Source organism: Myodes glareolus, chromosome 2, assembly GCF_982192425.1.
Source record: "Myodes glareolus chromosome 2, mMyoGla1.1, whole genome shotgun sequence".
In the NCBI taxonomy this organism is placed as follows: Eukaryota; Metazoa; Chordata; class Mammalia; order Rodentia; family Cricetidae; genus Myodes; species Myodes glareolus.
The window spans coordinates 87185053-87212520 of NC_142027.1; the positions used below are offsets into that span (position 1 = coordinate 87185053).

Here is a 27468-nt window from a genome sequence, read left to right on the forward strand (position 1 = left end):
CCAGAGTATGGATGCTTTTCACGGCCTTTTAGAGACCAGCGCTTCCTTCTGTGCATTCATGGCAAACAGTTACAGAAACATCGAATTTAGTAAAAGGAAAAACACTTCACATTTCTTTCTCACGAAAGACTGACTCTCTCTCTCTCTCTCTCTCTCTCTCTCTCTCTCTCTCTCTCTGTGTGTGTGTGTGTGTGTGTTACTGAAAATAAAATTTCCATACAGTATTTTCTGATCACGAGGTCCCCTCCCCCAACTCCTCCCAGCTCCTTTCCACTTCCCTACCGACACAAATCCACATCTTTTTTCTCTTACTCTTTAGAAAACAAATGGGTTAACAACCAGAATTTTTTTTTTAAAAAAAAAAACAACAACACACACACATACACACAATCAGAAGCCATATTATACAAGCAAAAGATCAGTAAGACAAAAAAAAAAGCTTGGACAATATAATATGAGACCAAAAGTCTACAAACAATGCCGTTGAGTTCCTTTTGTCTTGGCCCTCTACTGATGGGCATGCGGCCTGCCCTTAAGTGTGGTTTATATACCTGGTGAGGCTCTATTGGAGAAAACTAACTTTTCCTTTCTAAGGGGTTGTCAACTGGAGATAGATTCTTGGTTGGGATGGGGGCTTATGACCACTTCGCTTCCCAGTCCTGGGAGCCATGCAGGCCCTGGGCATGCTGCCAGCGTCTCTGGGAGTTCATATGTATGTGAGTCCTGCTGTGTCTGGAAGACGCTGTTCTTGGTGTTCTCTGTCCCCCTTCCATCTTTTCCATCTCTGCCTCCTACCCTTTTTCTCTTCCTCTACTCCATAGCTCCTGGACCCTGAGGGGTGGAGATCGATGAAGACATCTCATCTCATCTCATCTTTGGAGAACTGTTCATTTCATTAGCATTTATGGATTGGGTTGTGTCTGTGTTTGATATTTTGAGTTCTTTGTATATTCTGTATTCTAGATATTAATCTTCTTTTCCAATGTGTAGCTAGCAAAGCTCCACATTTCCCCATGCTGTAGGCTGTCCCTTTGCTTGATTAATTGTTTGCTGTGCAGAAGCTTTTCAAGGTCATGAAGTCACGTTTGTTGATTGTTGACATTATTTTCTGAGTGTCCAGAGTCCCATGGAGAAGGTCTGTGGCTCTGCCTGTGTCATTAAGCCCTCTCCCTACACCTTCGCTAGCAGTTTCAGGGTTTCAGGTCTCATGGTAAGATCTTTGATGGGGGTCACACTTCTGGGCATTCCTTCAGGATTCCCGTTACCTGTGCAGCCATTCCCAACATTTGACTTGCTTCTTGGAGCTTGTGTCTGCATATTCTCCTGCAGATTCTCTGTCACCATACCTGCTCCTAGTGACTTGTGAATGAGGTGTCCAGGTGCTGACCTCTCTGGCTGGAAGATGAAGATGGATCCCGCCTCCCCGCTGGCACCTCTGTGGGCTGCTGCTGGCTGCACTCAGCTGAATCTGTGCCAGTGGCCCCCGCACCCTAGTGCCACTGGACAACATCAGTGTGTGGAACACACACTCAATGTTCTTCCTCAGCCGGAAGGACCGGGGCCCTGAGCTCACTTTCAAGACCACAGATGTCTCCAGCTTGTTTCTCATTAGGTCCTGGGAGTTCCTCTACAACAGTCTCGTCATCTTCTCTGCTTAGTGGATGACTTTGGAAGCAGCATCAGTGCCTTCATTGATGGTGGTGGCAGTGTTTGGGTGGTTGCCAGCTCTGATACCCTTGACCATCATCAGAAACTGGGCAGTGAGTGTAGGATTGAGTTTGATGATGAGAAAACAGCTGTCCTTGGCCATCACACTTCTGATGTCTCAGACCTTGGTCAGAATATGTGATTGACACTGAGAACCTGATGAAGGACCCCAACCATCAATGGAAAATTACCTCTCAACCCCATTTTCTTCCAAGGGTCTGAAACAGTGACAATCCCTTGGTTTTAGACATCCTAGTGGGCTCTTCAACCTCTACGTCCCTCCTAGCCTTGCCCATCACCCAGTACCACCAGGCAGTGTGAAGAACACTCTCCTGATTGCAGGGCTCTGAGCCAAGAACAGCATCCAGATCACCTTCCGTGGTTCATTGGATTGCTTCAATGATGCCTTCTTCAGCTCAGCAGTGCAGGAGATCACATCCAGCACCCAGAGGTAATCTCAAACACCTGTGAGCTCGCCATGGCCCTCTACCACTGGATGTTCAAGGAGGAGGGCATCCTCTGAGTGGCCTTATGTCTCATCATCAGGTGGGCATGACAACCCCACCCAGTGTCTACACTGCCACTGACCTTGTGAAGTATGGCATGGTGACTGAGAAGCTCTCCAGTGGCAAGGGGGTCCCCTTTGATGGTGACGGCGTTCAGCTGGAGTTCCTGCACAGTGACCCCTTTGCGAGGGCCTTCTGGAAGAGGAAGGGTAGCAAATACAGTGTCCAGCTCAGGGCCCTGGTTAGGGGTGGGGCGTATTCCAGTTTAAAGAAGATTGTGGCCACCTAGGCCACACACACCAATCCGCCTTGGCCTAGCTGTCAGCGAGGCCACTCGAGCACACACAGAAGGGATGCTTCAGCCACTCGGCCGGTCCCTGCTATGCCAGTGCCTTCTGCACAATGGCCGGGCTCTTGATCTTCATCTGCCTTCTCATGCCTGAAGGAGAAGTCAGACTGAACCAGAACCTGGGACTCTGTACAGCAGGGAGCTGGCAAGAGGACTTCACTGGCAAAGATTGCTTGGGTTTTTGTTGTTTTTGTAAATGCCACGTAAATGCCACAGCCTTGCTGAGTGAGTGCTGACTGGGGGGGGGGGAGGTGCGGGGGACAGGGAGCATTTTTTTTTTTGTAAGTTTGAATCACTTTGAATCACTCTGTGGCATTTTTCACATGTACAGCCACCCCTCATTTCTAAATCGAAGAGAACCACTGCCCCCAAGAAAGTACCAACGAGATGAGAATGAATGTCTCTTCACCCCCCGATAGGGCACCAAAGCCAGGATTACCCCCAGAGCTCAGCTTGGTGAACCAATGAGCTTATTGGGTGTACAGAGAGCAAGGAAAGAATCACTTATAGGAGCATGAAGTGAGTTGTATCACTGTGAAGTCCCGCCCCAGCCCATCCTGATTGGATGCTGCACCTTCTGGCCAGCCTTCTACTTCCTGGCGGCCTCAGCTTTTCCTGAGATCACTGGCAGTTCTGTGTTGGGGCCAGTGTAACGGCTAGAACTCCAGATGAGACCCTCAGAACCCTTCCTTCACGGCTACCGAGACAAGGTAATCTCCACTCTGTGGTGGCAGTGTCAGGGAAAGGCCAAATGACAGCTCTCTGGTTTGAACCAGGCCCCCACCTGCCACGTACTACACAGCAGTGTTTCAAAGTTTCTTCTCTGTAGCCTCGCCTTCTGCTTGCCTGTCTTCAGGCTGTAGTCCAACAATGCTTGCTCTGAGGTCTCTAAGCGTATACGTCACGGAGAGTCATGCTTGTCCACAGCACCGGGACCTTTTTGAACTAGTGTCTGTGGCTGGTTCTGTTGAGAATTAATCACCAAGTGCCCAGAAGAGGGGCGTTCCCTGCTGTCCCCCTCTGCCAGTGTAATGCCAGACATCTTTTATCCAGCGTCCACTCTGTTTCTGTTCCTTTATGTACCCATTCCTGAAAGGGCCATGCAGGCGCGGAGATCCTGCTTCACAGCACAGCACAACACCGTCATCTTTGTGCTCCCGGCTGGGTACACACCTAGGAACTAATTTGAAGTTGGAGCTCACATAAAAACCAGTACTGGGAAAACAAGAGAAATCACAACACCGCTGTAGGCACCTACCAGACTACACAGTGGATGCTGGACATGAGTCACGGCATCCTCCTTTACAAGGAGATACTGGTGTTCTCAGTAGGGCTTGGAGTTTGCCCAGTCAGTCTTTGGGGATTGCAGTCTGGCTAACCTTACCTCAAAGCAAGAGGGTTAGCAGTCTGGACAATTCTTGGAACCCATTTCTGTGAGGCTAATCACCTGTGGTTAAAGCTCATGGTGTGTTAAATCTTAAGGTATATCTTGTTCTCACAAACTTAAGGTAACTTGCAATTTTGCAACTCTCTTTCCATTCTGTATCTCCACCCCTTTAGCCTTTCCTGGGCTTAGGGTGTGGTCACTTGTCTGTCCTTGTTTCTTCTACTAGTGAGATTGTGAACGTTTCTGGGTAGCGGCTGCTGGGTCTGTCCCTCCTGAGTCCTCTGAAGCATCCGCCCTGGTAAGGGGCCTTTCTGTTAAAGATTGGTTTGCTAGTGTGCAGAATTGGAGCCTGCAGGATTAGTCTACTCATGGCGGATGACCCACTCTGCAGCATTCTGCATTTTGCTCTCCACTGAGAAGTTTTCTTTTTGATTCATTTTTGACAGATCTCAAGAAAGCCTCCAATTCAAATGCTGCAAAATCCAGTCTACCAAAATCTGGGCTTCGTCCTCCTGGGTACTCACGTCTCCCAGCAGCCAAGCTGGCGGCCTTTGGCTTCGTGAGGAGTTCCAGTGTCTCTGCGGTGCCCAGCACCCAATCCCTGGACAGTGTGCAGCCGGATCAGAGTCGGCCAGTCACCCGTGAGTGGGGCAAAGGGGCTGAGGGTGGGTGGAGGAGACTGTGCCCTGCTGGGGGCTGATGGTAAGGCAGAAGATGCCTAAGGACCCCATGTACCGTTTCGTTTGGTTAGTTAAGAGCTGGGATCTACTACTTAAATCAGTCATTGTGTTACTGTGTTTTAATCATCTGCCAAAGGAAAATAACCTCCTATTGGATACTATCCTTTTTCTCAACTATGGGGAGTTAATGCCCTTGCAGTAGGTCCAGGCTCAGTTCCTAGAATCCACACTGGGCTGCTTACAACCACCTGTAATTCCAGATCTAGGCATTCTGATGCCTTCTTCTGATCTCTGTGGTCATGTGGTGCACACACACACACACACACACACACACACACACACACTGAATAAATCTTAAAGGAATCTTCTTGAGACTATTGTTGAGGTCATTCCTGAACAAGTATCAGGATTTCCAATGACAGACACCTTGACTTGGAAAGCTGAGATAAAACTCGTGAAGCGATTGAGTTTTACTTCTTATGATGAGCGTGTATCCCTTTAATTACTGCCTAGGATCTAGGATCTGGGCTCCAGGGGTAGAAAATCACCAGTCTCTTCGGAAGGTTAATCAATGAAAATGAGGGTTAATATGAAAGATTTTGCAATGTTAACTCAGCATTATGCTCGTGACTACTATAAAATGCATTTACATACGTAGCTCATTTGATTATCTGCGTCTGCCTCGCATTTTAAGTAAGATTGGAATTGACGAGGAGTGTTATTAATAACTCCTACAGAAGCAGCCATCAGCCCATCTCATGTTCCACTGGCAAAGAAGGAGCCATTTTTTATTCATGGAAAAAGAGCCGCCGGTGACCTGAGGGGTCAGGTTCCCGAGAAGCTATTTCTCATCTGAGATTAGACCTTATTGATGTCTGTGTTCATTCCGCAGATCTGGGCACTGATCAACTCCATCCCAAGATGGGAGTAGAGTTTGAACTCGTGGTGGTTCTTTTTTATTTTTTTTTAGTTGCTTGATTGGTTTGGTTTTAAAGTTGCCTGTTTACAGGTGTTAATATAAACCATAAACGGAAGCTTTTCTCTCTTCTTGGCTGTCCCATTTGGCAGAGGTTAGCCTTTTGTCCTTTCATATCTACAGTCCTAGAGTCCCCACCCCCACCCCAGGTACTTCCACTTAGGTAACTCTGATGGGGGCCCCAGGGGTCCTTTCCCCCTTGGGGACTGGAGAGGGAGGATGCCTGTAAGTCTGAGCTGTGACTGAGGTCTACACAGCCTCTGACACACGGGAGAAGGGGGGACAGGAGGGCTGCTGTGAGGGCGGACCTGGCCTTCTGTGGGACCCTTCCAGGCGAGTGCCATGCTACCCTGTCCTGTTTTCGTAGCGATTACTCTGCATCCCGTGTTTTCAATAATGGCAACATTCTGTTGTAGTGTAAAATACTACAGAAACAAAAGCAAAAAATCTGGGAGTGATGGAAGATTGATTAAAAACATGATTGGCAATTTTTTTTAAAAGTCATTAAAACTAGAAGATGGGCTGTGGGGTTACTGTGTGACTTGCTTTCCATGGATGTGTGTTTTGGATTTTCCATAAAGGAGGTTAAAATCCTACCACTCCCATGGCTTGCTTTTATTTCTTTTCTCCTTTTCCTTCTTAAAATAACAGCTTTTTTGAGATATAATTCACACACCATATAATTCACTTCTTTAGAGTATACAACTCAATGGTTTCTCCCCCCCCCAGTATATTTATAGGGTGGTGCAAACATCACTACAATCAACCTTGCAGCATTTCCATTATCCCTCCCCCAAAGAAACCTAGTATCCGTTAATGCTCTCCTGTTCCCATCCAGCCTTCAGCTCTAGGCAAACATTAGTCTGCTACTCTTTTTTTTTTTAAACTGAAAAACCTTTTTTTTTCATGCAATATATTCTGATCCTGGCCTTCTCTTCCTCAACTCTCCCTCAATCCTCTCCATTCACTGAACTCCCTGCTTGTTCTCTCTTCAGAAAATAGGCGAACAGAGAGTGAATAAACAAGTCAGAGTAATAAAAAGAAAAAAGCACAATGAACGGACATCCCCCAAATTCCACAAAATTGGAAATCATAATAAACAAACAAAAGACCAATAAGACAAAAAAAATGCCCCAAGTCATAAGAGACAGAAAGTCTGCAAAGATACCATTGAGTTCAATTTGCTTTATTTCATATCTTTACATTTAATGTTTCCCAGAAAGATCATAGACACCTTTGACCTTTTCTTCTAGTTTTGTTGAGTTATGGTGTAACCAACGACACAGTTTCAACATTTTTCTTTCCTGGTTTGCTTGTTGTTGCTGTGATAAAACCCCATGAACAAAAGCAGCCTGGGGAGGAGACAGTTTATTACATGTTACAGGTCACAGCCCATCACGGAGGGAAGGCAGTCTAAGAATTCAAAGCAGGAACCAGGAAGGAGGAGCTGATGCAGAAGCCACAAAGGGGTGCTGCTCACTGGCTTGCTCTCCATGGCTTGCTCAGCCTGCTGTATTATACTGTCCAGGACCACATGCTCGGGATTGGCAGTACCCAGTGGACTGGGCTCTTCCACATCAACCATTAATTAAGAAAACGCCCCACAAACATGCCCACAGATCAGTATGATGGAGGCAATTCCTCAGTTGAGAGTTCCTCTTCCCAAGTGACTCAGGCTTGTTTTGAGTTGACAAAAACTAACCAGCTAAAACATACAGCATGAGATTTCAGCATATCTCTATATTATGAAGTGATCACTGCATCAAGCTAATTAGCCTCCATCGCTTTGTGTAGTTGCTGTGTATGCATGTGTTGGCACTGTTGTAGATCTGATCTCTTAGCATATTTCAAGCACATGACATGGAATGGTTTGCTGTCCACACTGTGCCGTGAATTAGAGCTCCAAGGCCTGACTGCCCTGTGCCAATAAAACTTGTTCTGTTTTTTAAGAGTATCTCTGCATAGTGGTAGGGGACGAGAACTCTAGAGACAGTGAGACATGCATACCACCTCTGCATTTTCCAGACCTATGACTTTGGGCAAATTTTTGTACTTCTGTGTAGTTCGAGATTTTCTGTGTTTCCCCTGGTCCCACTGAACTGGTTTCTCTCCTGCCTGTTGGTCCCCCACAACCGCTTATAAAGTAGTCACTCAATTGTTTGGTCAATGGCTCAGGCTTCTTACTGGTCATATATAAATTAAACCATTTCTAATAATTTGTATATCACCATGTGCCCCATGGCTTACCGTTAATGCTCTGGCATCTTCCTCCTCCAGTGGCTTCTGGAGTCTCCTCCACTCCGCCTTCTTTCTCCCTGTCTCTCTTCTTGGACTTCCCCCCTAGCTGTATTCTGCCCTGCCATAGGTCAAAGCAGCTTCTTTATTAACCAATGATAGTAAAACATATTCACAGTATGCAGAGGGGCATCCCACATCACTCCCGTGTCTTCATAGTGGAACAGTGTTAATAAAAATTGAGCTAGGTTTAAAACTGTCAGGGGGACTAATGGAATATCCCTTTTAGATACAGAGTGTTTAGAATAAGGCTTTGCACAAGGAAAATTATTTTTTTCTTGAGCAGTTTCCATCTGTGGGCCATGTCAATGTCAAGGGTTCAAAAGCTCAGATGGGAAAATGGCTATATTGGATTAACAGTGTCCAGTAGCAAGTGTCCAGTAGTGTCCAGTGAGCAAGAGGAGTGGTCTTCATTGTTTCTGGTCCCAGTTGTAGAAACTTTGAAGTCAGAGATGTGGCTCTCATTCTAGTTTAAACATTTTAAAATCACCTTGACACATAAAGATCAGTGTTGAACTAAAACTCAGGCAGGAGAGATTGCTCAGTGGTTAAAGCGCTTGTTGCCCTTCCAGAAGACTCAGCTTGATTCTCAGCACGGCAAGGTGGCTCTCAACTATCTGTAGCTCAAGTTCCAGGGGATCCAACACCCTTACCTGCCTCCACTGTCACCAGGAGTGCACGTGCTACACATATATACATATAGATAAAACACCCACACACATAAAAAAAGTAATAAAAACTAAAACATATCACTTATGAGGCTTGAAGTGGATTTTCATGGGATTGATTCTCTTACTTTGGGGCTGTAAGTTGATATATCATGTTGGCATTTAAAGAAACAAAGACAAGGGAAGTCAGTTAAAGAGTTGTGCCAAGTCTTTAACTGTTTTCTTTGTTGCTTTATTTTGTTTTGAGACAGGGTTTCTCTGTGTAACCACCCTGGCTGTTCTAGAACTAGCTCTGTAGACCAGGTTGGCCTCAACTCACAGAGATCTGCCTGCCTCTGCCTCCCAAGTGTTGGGATTAAAAGCATGCGCCACCACTGCCCAGTAGGTCTTTAACATTTTATAGCGTGCAAGAAAATATTTTCATTTAGATTCCCTTTTAAATAATATTTATGAAATGGGACCTTAGTCTAAGCTGGTGGTATTTAAACCCTCGGCTCAAAATAGAACTGAGAGTTGGAGCTGACTTCATTTCTGTGGCTTTTCAGTGTCTGCGGGGACATGGGGTGGATGTTCGATTTCATGGTGTGTGAAGGGTTTCACACAGCTTCCCGTTTGCGGGGATCTGATTTTCAGGGCTCCGTTCTTCATTTGAGTTCTCTCAGTTCAGTTTGGGTGGGAGAAGAAAAGAAGACTGAGAACGAAATCCACAATGTGCTTCTCATTTTCTGTAAAAATGCAGAAGTCAAACAAACATCACTGATAGATCTGAGCGTCTTATTCCTTGGAATCTGTAATTATATAATCTGAAGTATTCTTCCTAAGGAAAAGATAGAGTCATTTTCCCTGAGTCTTGCTGACAATTTTCTCAGTGGTTCCCACATATTCTTTTCCTTCCTATTTCTCTCTATTCATTTACACAGAAGAACACAATTATTTTTGCATATGACTTAGCATCGCTTCTTGCAAGTAACGATTATCCTCTTGACGTGGGCAGTCTGGGAAAATCTATCAGAAATCACATCATCATTGCGTCATCTGTCAAAGGCATTTCCAGATGATAAAAATAGTTTTATTTTTATTGTCATATTTTTATCATTCAATATACTGCATGAAAAAAAGATACCTTGAGCTGTGGAACCAGCAGTCATAGAGGAAAACAGGCCACACTCGCACACATGACATCTCTGTAACCAGAGGGATAATATTTTGGTAGTCATTTAACTTCAATAAACTTAGATGTTTCTGTGGGTTGGTTAAGTGTCCCTTAGGGACTTTGTATTTAAAGCTTGGTCACCAGCCCCCAGCACTACTGGGAGGTGGTACCCAGTGGGAAGAAGGCCGTGGGGACGTGGGGACGTGGGGACGTGGGGACGTGGGGACGTGCCTTTAGAAGGGATATTCTGCCCGTAGCCTTTGGTTCCTGTTTCCTAGTCATCCTGAAGTAAATAGCCAACCTTTGCTGCCTGCGTATATTTGAACCCCTTAGCCCATGAGCAAAGCCTCACTGCCTTTTCTGAGACTGAGATCTCAACTCAGGCCTTTGAACTCACCCAACAAGCCCTTTACCCATTCTCCCAGCTTAATTCTCAGATCCTTCATTGGTGAAGTGGGATATTGGGCCTTCATACAACTCAGCATCCGCTCTCAATGATTCTAAAACATGGAAGAAGTAGAACAAAGGGAGAGTCTTCTGGGAAGAGGAAATATCAATTGAAAAAAATACCTTCATAATATTGGCCTATAGGCAAGCCTGGGAGGCATTTTCTTGATTGTGATTGATGTGGGAGGGCCCAGTGCACTGTGGGTGGTGCCATCCCAGGGCAGAGGGGTCCTGGGTTGTATAAATAAAACTGAGCAAGTCATGGAGAACCAACCAGTAAACAGTATGCTCCTGTGGTTCCTGCCTCTGTTCCTGCTTGAGTTCCTGCCCTGACTTCCTTTAGCGGTTGACTGTGATCAGGACATGTAAGTCACGTAAGCCCTCTTCTTCTCCAGTTGCTTTTCATCATAGTTTATCACAGCCACAGAAAGCAACGTAAGACAAGGGGTGTGTGTTTATTCTGTTCCTGGCTGTGGAGCCATAACAGAGCATCTCAACCAGATCAAGCAGGCATTCCGAGGTTATTCCTAGGCCTTTCCTGTGTGGGTGGATGATGTGAGTATGGGATGTTGGCTTACCTTGGAGAACACTGAGCCATGACTGTGAGATGCTTTTCCATAGTTCTGCCTCTGTGGCCCCACCATCTCTGCTGTGTGAGGGCTGTGTGGGGTTCGCCACGGATACCCACTTGTTGGGCAATTCAAGACCTATAAAGACAGCAGGAACACATAGGAAAACAAGCAGACCAATAAAAAGAAATTAGATATATTTACCATGCATTCTTTTACCCTCCATATATAAAGAAAGCTCCGGTGCATGGTAGTTTTGATATAAATGCCTGGCTCTTTTACCAAAGATCTAATGAGGACCCAGAACCCCCACAGAATAGCTTAAGATGTTGGAACGTCACTTTTGAGGTGGGGACCCTCTAATCTCTGTCCTGTGCATGTACCAAGATTCTTCTCAATTGAGGGTCACAGGATTACTAAGTAGGGTGACTGCTTCCAAAACCTCCTGAGCGACCTCCTTGTCTCCATGTCCTTTCCACAGGAGAGCGTTTTCTTTTCGGCCATGTTACTTTCTCTGGTCTCAGAGCTTTCATCTCTGCCTGTGGACGTTCTGTTCAAAGAATGAGCTACTGTACCAACCTTTCCTCATGTATTGCTCAGTGCATAATGCGAGGTTACAATGTGTGGATATGTCTAGCAGCAAGACAGATGCTGTAACCATAGCATTTGGGTCTCTGTTGCTCAGCCCTGTGGAGACTTTGGAAGGTTGTGCCCTGCTTTTGTCTGACCAAGGACTCTTGGTCCTCTTACTCCGGGTGTGTGCTAATGGGGGGACCACCTACATCTCAGAGCCCTGGGGGAGTATGGCCTGCCTCTGCTCCTTAACTGCCATGGTCATGTGCACGCGCCAGTACCTTCTCCACCTGCTTCCTTTGGTGTCTAGCGTCAGCTACTAAACAGGGCAGTAGGCACGTGGAGGTCTTCAGTCACATTCCTGCATGGGAAATATATATTCATGTATACTTACTGTAGGCTAGCCCAAAGCCAAGGTTAGGCCTTTGATCCCCTGACCTCCTCTATCCTTATCCAAGAACAGAGGTCATCCCTCTGCATCTACGTACAGGCGTTGTATCTGAAGATCCAGTCGACCCTATACCAAAAAATAGTTGGGAAAAAAATGTGTTTGAGTCAAACATACTGATTTTTCTTATCATCACGTCTCTCTCTTTTTTTTAAATTCTTCTCCTATACATTATATCCTGACCACAGTGTCTACTCCCTGCATTCCTCCCAGTTCCTGACTCACTTCCCTTCTCCCCAAGGTCCACTCCTTCTCTCGTTCCCTTCAGAAAAGAGCAGACCTCCTAGGAATATCAACTGAACATGGAATAGAAAATTGCAGTAAGACCCGGCACTCACCCTCATATCCCCATGTCTTAAACATCACCTTAAAACAGCGTTTTTAATGCTCGTCTACAGCATTGGGTCCTGTAAATAATCTGGAGGTGGTGCGTGGATCTGAAGGATCTGTGGGCGTTCTACACAAGCCCTGTGCCACTGTGCGGACACCGATGCCACTGTGTCCTGGAATGGATCCCCGGTGGAAAAGCAGCTGCCCCACGGCCACGGCGACGGAAAGCCGAGACTCAGAGTCTCTTCCTGGTGCTGCATTTTAGAACAACCCGTGTGTGACAGGGAGTTGACAGGCCAGACAGCTGCAGTCATGAGCTGCCAACACCCTTTGCTTCTGCCTTCTTGGATTGGAAAATGAAAAATGGTAACACATCCCGGGTGCTGTCAATCACGAGGCATGTTTCCAGTGGTGCTGATGATGCGGGAGACTCTGCTGCCACCAGGAAGGCTGGCTAATGAAGGAAAATGAGCCTGGATAGACCCCTGTCACAATGGATTCCTTGGGGGAAGCGGCCAATTAGGCAGGCGGTCGGGGGCAGCCATGGGGCGTGCAGGTGCTTGTTAGTAGGTGCCTAGCAGTGGCCCTGAAGTGCACGAGAAGTAGCAAAGATGTGCTTGCCTTCTGGGGTCTGCTTACCTCTCCATGTACCTCACGCTGTCTTTGGGGAGTCCTTTCTCCTGGGCACCCTTCACAGCCTGGCTAGTGCTGTTTATGTGCACTTAGCCACATGGTTCTTTCGCAAGCTCCTGCTGGCTGTTGTAGATGGCTTGGATGGGAGGTGCTTATAACTTAGATACCATCCAGACAACCGCAGTCAGAGGAGCAGATTAAGGAAGGACCAGTGAGCCAACCCGCCACTGTCCCCACCTAAGTTAGGGCCGAGCCAGGTGCTGAAGTGACACTCTGAGGATGGGCACCTGGGTGAGAGGCCCTACATGAGCCCTGGGATTTATTGCAGCCAGAAAAATCTGTGTCACGATAGCTTGAGCTGCAGGATGAAATGTTTCACTTGGTGAGGCCCTACACCATACACTGACATTATATTTCCTTGGCCAAGTGTCTGTAGGAAGCCGAGTTCAGCTGCCCCAACCATGCGTAGGTCTGTCCATGAGTTGAGATTCTCTGTGAGCAATCAATCCCTGGAAAGCGGAAGTGGGGCGTTTATGTGATGAGCATGGAAATTCTGTGGACCTGGGAGCAGAGGGGTTTTAATGGGTGTTAAGTCAACGAACGACCTGCCTGAAGGAGCAGAACGTGCACACGGGCGAGGGTTTGTTGATATCCCCTCCTCCAGAGCATACAGCATGCCACAAGGGACTAGTATTGCCACGGTGGTGGTAAGACTCCCGAGAGACAGCAAGGAAGACGGAGTAGAGGCTAAGGTGATCTGGTGTCCAGGTCCTGTCCTGTCACCTCCCGACAAGTTACATGATCCTTGTGCACAGCCAGTGGCCACCAGGACGGTAGATTCCTGGTGGTTTTGTAGATCCATGGTCTCTGTTTCTGTAACTTCTTACCATGATGGAGGTTCTCAGAAGGTTCTAGACTTCTTTCATGATTCTGTTCAGAAACTGTGAGGAACGACATGTATATTTCCTGTCTGTTTAAAAGTCATACCTGGAGGACATGGACACTGTGCTCTCCATGCAAACGATATTGTCCATAAAATGAGTAGTTGCATCTGCAAACACAGACATTTCAGTTTTCCATGGAAGAAAACCTCAGCTCTCTTGATGATACCACATAACTCCGTTTCCGCTGTTGGTAAACCGCCGCTGGAGTGACAGTCCTGTACCGCGGCCCAGGGCCAAAAACATTCCTGTCACCTGCTGACGTGGAAGTTACTGCAGAACACAATGCATTGCTCTGCTCAGGTTGCACAGAAGTGCAGTGCTGTGCAGGAGTTTGCTCGTAGGAATAAATATCTGTGGTTTCTGCAGAGATGGCTCAGTGTTTTAGAGCACTCGCTGCCCTTCCAGAGGCCCCGGGCTCAGTTCTCAGCACCCACTCTGCAACTCACAACCATCTGCAGCTTTAGATTAAGGGGATCTGATGCCCTCTTCTGGCCTCTGAAACTCTGCACACAGGTAATAGACATACAGACAAAACACCCACACACATAAACTTTTTTAAAAAAATCAAACAATAATTAAAAACCAACCACCTTCCTTGTTTAGGTATCCACTGTGTTTTTAACATTACTGAAGCATGTTCTCCTTATTAAAATTGTTCTGTGTGTGTAAGGATGCCATGTCAAACTCCCAGAAGCCTCCAGTGTTTGCTTTGCATTTTGATTGCATTGTTTTAAATTGTGTTGGATTTGATATAATGTTGTTTAGTTCATCACAGTCCTTGAAGGAATAACCTCTTCACGTGTGTGTATGTGTGTGTGTGCTCGCACACGTACATTTGTATATGTGTAAGTCACACACACAAACGCGCACACGCACACACACACACACACACACACACACACACACACACGCCCCTGTATAGCATCCCCTAATATTTGGTTTATGAGGGTGTTTTGATTTGTATAGCAAAAAAATGGCTTTTAGTTGCAGATATAATGTTATAAATTTTGCAGTTTGAAATCAAGTATGACAAAGTGTCTAGATACACTTTTTAATTTATTTTTAGTTTATGTGTATGAGTATTTGCCTGTATATGAACCACACATACATGCAGTACCTATGGAGGCCAGAAGAGGGCATCATATCTCCTGGAACTCAAGTAACAGATGGTTGTGAGCTGCCATGTGGCTTCTGGGAACTGAAGGTTCCAGTTCTGTTAGCCACTGAACCATCTCTCCAGCCCCTGCTGTGTAGATACATTCTTAATGTGATGTTTTGAAAACTATTGTATGTATTTTAGAAACTCAAATGTTACCTACTTAGATATTATAATTTAATAGTTTGTTTGCAGCTTTGAGGATTGAACTTTGGGCCGAACCTCTTTCTCATGTTGTACAACAGCAAAAACTTCCAGACAAATATACTAAGAATAAACTAAAAACTGAAACCGTTAAACACGGGAGGCAAACACAGGTGTCAGCATGACAATGTGATCTTAATGTAGAGGAAAATTCACCCCTATTAACACCAGACCCATAAAGAAAAACATTAAAAGAACAAAGGGAATTTCTTTTCAATCTTTTCAGCTTAAACAAAATTTAAAACTTCTGGGTCAGGGAGGGAGGCAGAAAACTTAGAGGTTGGATATTAAAGCAAGAACTGTCTGTAAACTTCATGACAATGGCCACTATCCCTGTTGTCCTAACCCTGTTTTGTGACCCTGATGGAAGAGTTAAAGAAGAAAGGGTTTATTTTGGGTTCCAGCTCATGGCAGAGAAATCTTGACAGTGGGAACCTAGGTGGCAGGTCTCTTTGCATCCGCAGACAAGAAGCCCAGAGAGATGAATGCTAGTACTCAGCTTGCTTTCTCCTTGATATTCATTCTGGAACCCCAGCCTACAGGATGGAGCCACCCACAGTGGGCAAGACGTTCTATCTCAATTAACCCAATCTGGGTCATTCCTCAGAGGCATGCCCAGAGGTTTATCTCTGAGGTGATTCTAAATCTAACATAGCTGATCATACTACTAGTCACACTAGGCTATAAGTCAGAACTCTCCAGAAAAACGAACACTGTAGGATGTGTATGAGATTTATCTGAAGGTGTTATCTGGCCAGCTATAGGCTGAGAAATCCCGCCATTTCCTGTCAGCAAGCTGATGGTGTGGTCTGAAGACCTGAGAACTGGAGAGCCACTGATGAAGATGCTGGCCCAGTTCTGAAGGTCCGAGAACCAAGATGGCTGACATCAGAAGAAGCTAAGGTCCTTGCTCAAGTCATCAGTCAGTTGAGAACCAATTCAACCTCCCTCTCTTCCCCAGGACTTCAGAGGACTGGATGATGTCCATCCACGTGGGGAGGACAGGTTCCCCATCTAGAGATCCTAATATTTGTCTCCTCTAAATATGCCTCCCCAGAAAGATCTGGGCATCCTCTGGGCCAGTCAAGCTGATAAAATTAATCATATCTCTCAAGAAAAGAGATCTTACAAACCAACAAAACCATGTGTAATTAAAAGCTAGGCATGTGGTCTGCTTGTACAGACAGGCAAATCCCAGGACTTGCTGGCCACTCTGAATAAGTCTACCCCAAGGGCTCCAGACCAGTCAGAGACCCTGCCTCAAAGAGCAACATGGCATTCTAAGTGATAACATCTGGAGTTAACTTTGTTCCACACATGCGTGTGGACATGCACACACCAACCACATAAAACACACTCGGGCTGGAGAGATGGCTCAGCGGTTAAGAACACTGCCTGCTCTTCCAAAGGTCCTGAGTTCAATTCCCAGCAATGTAGGTGGTTCACAACCATCTGTAATGAGGTCTGGTGCCCTCTTCTGGCCTGCAGGCATACATGCCAGACAGAATATTGTATACATAATAAGTAAATAAATATTTTTTAAAAATTAAAAATAAAACACACTCAGTAGACAAAAGTGGGCAAAGGAGATAAATGGGCCTTGGTAGCCAAAGTGAAGGCCATCCCAACAGGCTTAGGATATTTCTACCGCCATCGTCGATATGATAAAACATACTCTCCTCTCTTACTAAACGAACTGGAACTGGAAAGGGTGGTCATCGTGGAGTGTCTGGCACACTGTCACGCCCCCGAGCATAATCTGTGGCTGCACGTTCTTCATTAATGTCCATGATTATTTAAATAGAGAGACGGGCATAGCAGGTCACATCTTTAATCCTAACTTTGAGTTTGCGGCCGGCTTGGGCTGGAGAGATGGCTCAGTGGTTAAGAACACTGCCTGCTCTTTGAAAAGGTCCTAAGCTCAATTCCCAGCAGCCACATGGTGGCCCACAACCACCTGTAATGAGACCTGGTGCCCTCCAGAGGAAGAGACCTTGTCAGTCGTCCTCATCCACTTAGACCATGAAACTCAATATGGACAAGTTCAACAGAACCGCCATATACGGGCTGCCCATGCATGCTTCAGCATTGCCTGGGCATAAATTTCATTTTCATTCAAAAAATCTGGTCTATATAATGTGAGTATATAATTATACCACTTTTTATTTGCTGTTAATGTATTTATGAGCGACTTCAAAAACATGTTCACTTGGTCAGGTGGTAGGCTTTAATCCCAGCACTTGGGAGGCAGAGCCAGGTGGATCTCAGTAAGTTTGAGGTCAGTCTGGTCTACCTGGTCTACAAAGGCAAGTCCAGGATAGCCAGGGCTACATAGAAACCCTGTCTCAAAATAAAAGAAAAAATTCACTTGTATTTTTGAAGCCTAGAAACTGAAGTTGAAAGTTGAAAGCTGGAACTATAATATTACCTCTTTCCAGAAAGGCAAAAAATCAAAAGGAAGAGGGACAAGCAAAGTTAATTAACCCACAGTTCCCAGGGACCCAAGCAGGGTTCAGTCTGCCAATGAGATGAGACTGCCTTGGTCCCCTGGGGGCCTAGTGTGCATCCCAGTTTCTCTCTCCTCGAATTCGAATCGTTTTGCAGAAGAGATCAAAGTGAGGCAGAAATAATCTCAATAGCATCCCAACAGAAACTTAAAAACGAGGAAAGGCTGTATAAAATCATTGCTGGAGCCAGAACCCGCGTGTTCAGAGGGGCCTGCGACAGAGGCCACCTCTGTAAGTCATGCTGCAGGAGAATGACAGCACACAGCCAAGACATCGGAGCACTTCTTCCACGATTTTTTCTGACAGGCATAGAAAATGCACTAATATGATTTCTAGCATGGGATGGTGGCAAAACTGAACACAACTCAAAAGGCGTGTCACCTTTAACTGAGCGTTTTCCTCTGAGATATTTACTCTGTGCCTATAACTCACGGCCACGCATCAGTCATAGTGGCTCAGAGATGCTCACTGCAGGCAAGCGGGATATCCCAAACCACCTGCAGGACTCAATAAAGTATGATTAAGCAATAATAATAATAATAATAATACTAACAATAAATTGAGGAGCTCATTGCAAGTGGATGTAAAATGTACTTTCAAAAGCAAGATCCACTGTGCTTCTTATCACGTGTGTAAAGACAGGCACCAGGGAAGCTGGTGTGCGTTGTTGGCTTGTGCCTCGTTTATCTCTGCAAGTCCCCATTAGCAAGTGGCAGTAGGGTGGCTTTGGGGTGGAGCTGTGAGGATGGAACAAAAGACAGTTGCCAATTGTAACGGGTTTTTTATTTTCTTATTTTCTTTTTTTTTCTTCTGAGACAGGGTTTCTCTGTAGCTTTGGAGCCTGTCCTGGAACTCGCTCTTATAGACCAGGCTGGCCTCGAACTCACAGAGATTCGCCTGCTTCTGCCTCCCAAGTCCTGAGATTAAAGGCGTGTGCCACCACCACCCAGCCTGTAACAGTTAATTAATTTTGCATTTTGAAAATTAATACAAAAGCAAATCCATATTTTTCCAGTTTTGAATCATGATGGATATTCAGTCCAGCATGAGTTTCCTGTCAGGTGGCAAGAGCATCCTGGGCCTCTTCCCCGAGCTCCTTGCTCATTTTTGCTGCTTCAGTCAACTCCAATAACAGCCTGAATCAGAAGGGTGTCCTTTAGGGCTCCAAACAGCCACATTCCACATTTTACCATATTTCTTGAGGCTGTTATTTCAGGGATCATAAAATGCTCCATAACTTGTATTCGTTTTAAGCGATAATGCAGGGTTTTATGTGACATCCATAAGAAACTATTGACTTATTCCTAAGGAAGCTAACCTAGTATAGATTTGATAGGCGTTGTCAGGCATGGATCTCTGAAAGTGTCGTTAATGTCTCTCACCTTAAAAAAAGAAAGGAAACCTGTCCAACGATGTGGCGGTCTGACGAGTTTTTATCTATGCTGGGTGCTTGAGTGTCAAGATAGAGATGAATATGGAAGGCAGGAGTCCAACAGTGAAGAGATTGTACTTATCTGGTTAAAAGTGACTTTCTGGGGTTGGAGAGATGCCTCAGCAGGTAAAACACTTGAGGACCAGAATTCAGATCCTCAGAACCATGGAAAAGTCAAGTGGGCATCAAGGCTCAGCTGTAATATCAATGTGGGAGGTGAAGATGGTACCCTGGAGTGAGCTGCCCATCTTGCCAGGAGAGCGAGCTCTGGATTCAATGAGAAATGCTACCTTTATATGTAAGAGGGAGAGCAATAGAGAACTTCAGCCTGGAGCCTCTACACCCATGAGTACATGTTCACACACATGCATGTATGAACATGCATAGACACACATACACACTAGCAATAACTACACAAGACTTTACTATATAAAATACATTTATATAAAGAGCTGTATATACAGCCAACTCTGTGTCATAAATTCTGCAACCAAGGATTCAGTCATCCGCATATCGAAGATGCTTGAGAAAACAGTGTGTGTCCTGAATACAACCACCCTTCCCTTCTCGGCATCGTCCCAGATGTAATACCCTAAAGCAATAACTGACAGAGTGTTTACACTGCCTTAGGCTTGTACGTCATCGAGAGACCGGTTCAGGCCCATGGATGGGATGCTTAGGTTCTGTGTGGAAGGCTTGGGCAAGCATGGTTCTGGCATCTTCAGGGGTCTTAGCAATCTCTGTGGATACCAAGGATTAACTATTGATCCGTTTTGTGCAAGTAATGCCATGTTGATACATATTTAAAAAAATTAAAAGAAATACAGTAATGAATTTAAGGACTATACAAGTGTATGTTAGTTAAGTGCTGGATGTGGAAGCTTTGAAAGGAAAACCCAAATTAGAACATATAGAAAATACCCAACTATTAACTGTCTGGTGCCTGGTTCCATGCCCACTGAGCATCACACCAACACATGTCTCATGGAAATGTGAGAGTTGCCTAAGCACGAGGCATCAGATTCAACCTCCTGAGTAGCTCCATTGGTTGAAAACCAGTAGCTAACTTCTTGAGTAGTTTGCAGCGCAAGTCAGACACATAGGGCTGCCAAGCAAGGCGTGACTGCGGTCAACAGGAGCGAGTCTCACATCAACTTCGTGCCTCCTAAGACCAGAGAGGAAAAATTGACTCCCGGTGTTTTCATTCACACAAACCCTTTGTCAAGAAACACCGTGCTGTTTCCGCAAGGACAGGCAGCTTTCCTGTGCAGACTCAGGCTTGGTTTTCTTGCCAAAGCAAGACATCAGGGGCACCACGTGCACCTGCTAACTGGAGCCGCGCTACAAATAACAGCATCCCACACGGAGTCCTGAGCTGATTCAGTAACAAAACCTAATAAATGGAAACACTGCTTTCCGGCAACTTTGAAAAAGCCCTGAGGGCTTCTATGTGAACCCTTAGAAAACAGAAAGATTATACATTGTATTTCCTGCAAGGGCCTGCTATTGTGATTTTTTTTTTCTTTTTGTGAGGCTCTCACTATGCCACCCTGGCTGGCCAAGAATGTGCTATGTAGACCATGTTGGTCTCAAAGTCCCAGAGATCTGTCTGCCTCTGGCCCAGGTTCCTAGATGTCGGTCTTGCTTTTCGTTTGAAGTGGTCCTTAAAGTTTGTGATCCTTCCGAAAAGAACCAGTGGGTAGTATTCCAAATTCAAAGGAGTCAACTGTGCACCGTCTGTTTTCTAGTGCTGATAGCACAGACCACGGACTGGGCCAGTTGTAGAGAGAAGGGGTCCACAGCTCTGGTCCAAGGTCAGGAGGCGACCTCTGTTACAGGCCTTCTTGCTGGCTGAGTCACGTGGCCAGGGATGGAAAGCAAAAGTAGTCTCGCAGACGATCCAAACTAGCAATGAGCGACCCACCCACACGATAACTAGGTAGCCCAGAATCCACGATTCACAGTAGTGGGTTCCTCTGTTAATGAGGATGGAGATTTGGCCGCCATGTTAAGGTCCTACTTGATCCCGCCTTTTACTGTGTCATACTGAGGACTAAGTTTCAATGTGAGTGTCAGTGAAGCAGAGCACACTGGGAGAAAGGATATTCTCCTTAAGGAGACATGAGTCTTCATGGTGAAACCTTTGTTACTGACGCTACCCAAGACACCATGAGAAATCAGTTCATCTCATTCTTTTAATATTACTTTTAATTGACCCGGAGGGATTACACATTTACGGTGGGCCACTGTGTGACTGCATATAATACACAGCTTATTCCTGGCAAAGGGTCTGTTGTTCAGTGGTCTGTGAAGACGTGAAAGCACATAGGCTCCCCATGTCTTCTCCTAAGACTGTTTGGGGATATCTGCCTGCCCCACACTGGCCTATCTCAGTTCCTTGCCTCTGGGGATTCGGGCAACTTCAGTCCCACCGAACGGTTTACACCAGTAGCCACACCTGGGGCCCTTGTCACCTCCGACTGCTCCTTCTTCATGCTGATCTGTTCCTAGCCCTGGCAGCCTCCTCTCTCGACCCGTGTTCTGTGTCTATACCACCTGTCCTTCCTACCGGACTGCTCACCACCTCCCTGTGCCCACCATTAGCTTCCTTGCCTGTCTCTGTCAAATCCTAAATGACTCCCTTCACCAGGGCTGTGAGTCTGTGCCCCTTGACACAGTTGGGTAGAAGACCGCGGGGTGGAGTCTTGCCTCTCTGCTCTGGAGTGCTATGGCCGTGGCGCTCAGTGGGCCTCTGTGTGTGGCAGTTCTCCATCGGCCTGTGTAGTCACTGGTTCCTGTGTCCCAAGGCAGTGGGAGGAAAGACATCGTGTGGATCCTGAACACCGCAGCGATTCCTCTTGGTCACCACGTTTAGCCGGGGTGCAGAGCTGTAATCCCCAGCAACGGCATCTGCACGCCTCAGCCTCTGGTGCTGCCCTGGGTTTCCTGCATCTGGTCCTCACCTGCGTCCTCCTACCCACACTTGGCTTGTTCTCAACCCTTACTTCCTCCGGGAAACCATACCCGATTTCAGTCTTCTTAGAATAAGCATCCTGTCTCCCCATACTTGCCGGACTTCTCTGTATATGACAACATGGCCAGACTAGGCTGCTGATGCTCAATCCAGTATTGACCTAGTACTCAGTTAGTTACTCGGGAGTCACCAATCCAGGCATAATTTTTCACTCAAGGGCTACCATGCTGTTCCTGTGGGGGTTCTCCGAATGTGTGGTTAGGACCAAATCCATTGACTCTCAGACTCTGGATGGGCTTTGTCCAGCCATCTTAGCATCCATCAAACCCCAAAGCAAGTCTTCCCTGAAGAAATTATCCTTTATAAGCAGCTCTTCATGCTGCATACTTCCTAACAGACAAGCTGTTGCTCCCCTCCCCTGCAAACGGAAGCTCCTCTGCTCATTGTCTTGTTCGTGGCCTCTTGGTCTCGTCTTGAAAGGTGACCACCGCCTTTCCCTGTGTCTTTTGCACTTGGTCCTCAGAGAATGAGGGGATGTTTTAGCCAGGGTTGCTGTTGCTGTGATGAAACACCACGACCAACAGCAGACTAGGGAGGAGAGGGTGTATTTTGCTCCTAGTCCATCATCAACAGCAGTGAGGGCAGGAACTCACACAGGGCGGGAACCCGTAGACAGGAGCTGATGCAGAGGCCATTGAGGGGTGTTGCTTACTGGCTTGCTCCCCATGGCTTGTTCAGCCACCTTTCTTATAGAATCCAGTGCCACCAGCCCAGAGATGGCACCACCCACGATGGGCTGGGACCTCCTCCATCTGTCACTAATTAGGGAAATACCTTAGAGCTAGACCTTATGGAAACATTTTCTCAACTGAGATCCTCTCCCTCCTTTCAGATGACTCCAACTTGTGTCAAGATGGCGTAAAACCAGCCAGCACAGTGGGTCAATTACAGATCAGTCAGCTCTCATGTAAAAATCCCAAGTCCAGAATCCTAAGAGTTGAGTATCAACATGATGTCACTACGGGAAAGATTTGACAACGAAGCTCATGTGATAGGCCACATCATGCAGTGGCACTAAGAGAACTGTGACAGGGGTGAAGAACACTCCACTTGTGCCTCAGACTTGAATTGTGCCCCCAGAATACCTCACTCTATCTCCTTTTTTTTTTCTTTCTACTGCTGCAGCAAACAGCATGACCGAAACCCAGTTAGAAGAAAGGGCTTGTTTCGTCTTACAGGTTACAGTCCAGTGTCTAGGCATCTCCAGCAGGAACCTGGAGGCAGAGACCATGGAGGGATGCTGCTTACTGGCTTGCTTCTTCTGGCTTGCTCGGCTACCTTTCTTACACAGCCCAGGCCCACCTGCCTAGGAGTGGTGCTGCCCACAGTGGGGCTGGGTCCTCCTGTATCAATTAGCAACCAAGAGCATGCCCCACAGGCCAGTCTGATGGAGGCAGTTCCTCTGTTGAGGCTCTCTTCCCAGATGTGTCAGGTTGGCAACAGAACCTAGGATATTACTCATGCACAGGCATTCCCAAACCTGTAAGACTCTGAAATGTGTGGCTCTCCTTCTGGTCCCAGGCATTTTAGATCAGAGCTGCAGGGCCCCGAATGAGGTCATGATTTGTCCTTTTCCATTCTTTGCAGCCTGTTTGGGGTTTGGGCTCAGTGGTTTGCCCGTGTGTGACTCATTTGGATGAGAGCAACTTATAAACAGCTGCTGAGAGCTGGGAGATTTTTTCCCCCTGACCTCATGCTTCGCTGGGATTTTTCTTTTTCTATAATAGGATTCTTTGAGAATTCTGGCACGAGGTTTGTTTTGAAACCCAGCAGAGGCCAGCTCTGCTCCCAGAGATGCTGGGGGAAGATTAGTGAGGCCTCTCCTCCGAGGCCCGGGTTGTTCCCTCGTGCTAGCGGGCTGCATTTCTGATTCCCCTTTGGAAGCTGCACTGCTTTGACCGTGTTCCTACTGTTTCTCGGTTGAGCTAGGTGCTTCATAGAGTCCAGAGCCTGACCTCCGCTTTTCTTCCTGCCATGCCTGGCTCTCATGTTCCAGAACCCTTTCCAGACATGGGCAGCATCAAGAAAAGACCCTATTTTTAGACTGGACATTGTGAGTCTGAAAACTGGCTGATTCTCTTTCCCTATGATAGTATGTGTTTTGTCAAATTTGGGACACGTTGGACGTATGAATTCAGATGTGTCTCTATTGTTTGGATCTGGAGACATTTGTAGGAACTAAATATGGCTTCTGGGTTGGGGAAAACCCCGGAGTGGGACCCTTCTCATATTCCAAGGCTCTCATTCTTCATGGCTCTGATTCAAGTCCCAGGAGAGCCACTGGGTGCTCAGATTGCAGAGTTGGTAAAACCCTGGAGGATCTTGTTCAGCCCTTGTGGGCCTCCCTGGCCCCAAGAGAGAGGAGCATAGTGCCAAGAGGGACTTAGAGGGCCAAGAGCTTGGTGAGATTGCTGGAAATTGTGGGGATGCCCACAGTGCTGCAGTCACCAAGGAGCAGGTGGGCTGGAGCTGGGGCGCAGAGGGAAAGAGAGGCTCCCGACAGGTGTGTGCAACTGAATCTTCAACTTCCATCACTGAGTGGAAGGCTCAGCAGTGTTGTTCCCTTTCAGAATGTGACCATTCCTGAGTGACTCGCACCATGCAAGGGGATGCAGTGCCAAGGCGGTTTCCCATCTTAGAACTTTTCATGTGTCAAAAGACTGACTGATTTATTTAAAAGCCAAACGACGCTTGTAAGAAATCTAGGCGCCAAATTTATGTTATGTCATTCTGACTTCAATGTAGGCTGGCTCTGATCTTGTGGGGGAGACATTATTGACACAGACCACGTGGGTGCAAATCTCTGCTGCCGGTAGAGGTTTCTCGCTACCCAAGCTCTGGTCTGTCCAGGTGTGAAATGGGAACAAGAATCCCATCCTCTCCACCATGGGGAGCGATTGTGAGAATGGCCTTTAGCAAGTGTTTATTGACTACATCCTGTATGCCACGTAGCGTGTGGCGGGGCTGTAAATGCAGACCTGGACAAACTGTGTTAGCCACGTTTCTACCACCGTGATAAACACCGTGACCCAAAGCAACTTGGGGAGGAAAGGGTTCATTTGATTCACATGTCTCAGTCGTCACAGGTCATCACTGAGGGAAGTCAGGGCAGGAATGTTGCTCGCCAGCTTGCTCCCCATGGCTTGCTCAGGGTTCGCTTCCATATATAACTCAGGATCACCTGCCCAGGGGTGGGACTGCCCATAGTGAGCTGGCCCTTCCCACATCAAGAAAATGCCCCATAGAGTTGCTTAGAAGCCAGTCTGAAGGAGGTGGTCCCCCAGTGCAGGTTATCTCTTCCCGGGTGACACCACTCTGTGTTGAGCTGACAAAGCACATCAGTACTTACCAGGGGACCCATAGTTTTCAGGAGCTTCAGTCTGGCGGGGAGGTCAGTATTAATCCGTTGTTTATAGGATGCAGTGGCTGGAGATGCCTTGGTCCAGAGGGAGTGGGAGCCCTGGAAAGGTGGCTTGGGATAGCAGAGGAGGTGATAGAGGAAAAAACGAACCAGAAAGGAACACTTAGAGGTCTCAGATGGCATGGACAACAATGTGAAATCAAGCAGGCACGGCACGTCGAGCAGCAAAATGGCAACTAGGTTCAAGGACCACACTGCCATGGCAGGCAGGTGGGCTTGGGCAGTGAAGGATAGATGCCAGGCGAGACGGTGAACCAAGAGTCAGCAAGGGATACGTCAGATTTGTGATTGAAAATCTATGCCGGAGGCCGTGCAGAAGAGGGTCAGAGTTAGCTGAGGCTAGAGAAGCAGAGACCTGGTCAGAATAGCCCCGAGACAGGGGACAGGCCAGTCACTAGGCAAAAGGAGGATGGAGAAGAAAGGATGTGTAGAGGAGGGCCTTAGAGATGTCTCACTTTGTACTGGCGGAGTACCAGGAAGTGTGAGACTATAAAGGCATACTCTCTCGTATACACTGAAGCTCAATCACGTGGTCTCAAAACGCTCAGTGTCCCAGTGGTAAGTGAATTGCATCTCAATGAAAAGGAAAGAATGGTTAATATCTAACTGAGTGCAGATAAACATTTCCTCACTAGGGCATACTTAGGGCATCTCCAAAAGGCTGGGAGTGTGTCACTCCAGGCTCTAGAATCCTTAATAAGTGTGAGAGGGCTGGTCATAGGACACTGGACTCTCTTTCTCCTCCTCTTCCTCTGCCTTCTGTCCTCTGATCCCTCTTTCTGCTTCCCCCTACTTCCCTCTTCCTCTCTTCGGTCTCTTCTTTCTCTCTCTTAGCCTTACCCTCTCACGGTGATGTGCTGTGCCACCACAGGCCCAAAACTTCGTGGCTGATCAGTCATGAACTGAAACTTCCTAAATGTGTAAACCAATCTTTTTTCTTTTTCCTCTGTAAGTTGATTGTCTCGTGTATATTATTACAGTATCAGAAGCTGGCGTTTCCAAACTCAGCAGTGAAGGTCTCTGAATGATGGCACTTGGAGATTTTACTTTATTTTGTTCCTTTTCTTCTCACCACTATGCACGTTTTTGATTCAGCCACATAATGCTCACAGGTGGGCATATTATAAATATACTACCTTCTGCTACACACGCTAACCTCTTTTTCAGGTGCTGTTGTTCTAAGGCATTGGTGCTTCGTTTGTATGTAAAATTCAGCAACTGTTAAACACATTCAGTGATTAAATGAGAAACAAAAGGGAGAGGGAGCCCTTATCCTTGGCACCCTTGTATTCTCTATCAAAAAATGGTGCTCTTCCCAGAGAAAATAGCAAATAATAAAGCAAAGGAATTACTTTGAGAAAACTGCCCTAAAATGTGGATCCTGGTAAAAACATTTCTTTGGGTTTTTCTAAGCGTGGCAAGCACAATTTCACAGAATTATGGACACTGTGCACTCTCAATGGCTTATAAATATTTAGTGCCCAAGATTACTCATAAATCCAGAGATCGCTGTGGAACGACTCTTCCTTGGCAGTCCGTTTTTTTGCTGCTGTTGTCTTTGTTTTGTTTTTTCATCCTGAGACACTAAGATTCAGGAAGGGCTGACAGTCATTTAGCCGTGTTATTTGGGAGAACTATTATTCTGTTATTGGGCCAGGGCTTGGGTTTCATGGGAATAATTCTCAGTTTTCTCTTACAACTGAGTTACAAAGCAGCCATATGGGGCTCAGCATGGCAGGTTCCCCTGGGAAGAGCCTGGGGAGCCATCTTCCCCTTGGGCTCATCTCCCAGGAAATCTGCCGGTGTCTTGCACACGGCATTGTTGGTTATTATATTAGCTGGTCCAATGCGGCCGTGATGGGAGGAGCTTGGTTGACAGAGGCAGTGTCCATGGCTGACGATGGGCGTGTCCATGGCTGACGGTGGGCGTGTCCATGGCTGACTATGGGTGTGTCAGTGTTTAGACTCCAGAGCTGGGGAGAACTCCCCACCCCCCCATGCTTTGCTGTCAAGTGATGACTTGACCTAGTGAAACAGAAATTGCTCTCC

General features: G+C 46.6%; 1 protein-coding gene and 1 pseudogene across 4 annotated transcripts in view; both read left to right on the forward strand.

The window, feature by feature from the left end:
* Mtus2 (microtubule associated scaffold protein 2) overlaps positions 1–27468 on the forward strand; it is a 372456-nt gene that overhangs the window by 155742 nt on the left and 189246 nt on the right. For all 4 annotated transcript variants that reach the window (XM_085685182.2, XM_048418727.3, XM_085685184.2 and 1 more), the window contains one exon: positions 4396–4590. In XM_085685182.2, the coding sequence (XP_085541308.2) occupies positions 4396–4590 (195 nt within the window). The remainder of the gene's footprint in view (positions 1–4395; positions 4591–27468) is intronic.
* On the forward strand, positions 1403–3215 carry LOC125390366 (dolichyl-diphosphooligosaccharide--protein glycosyltransferase 48 kDa subunit pseudogene; annotated as a pseudogene).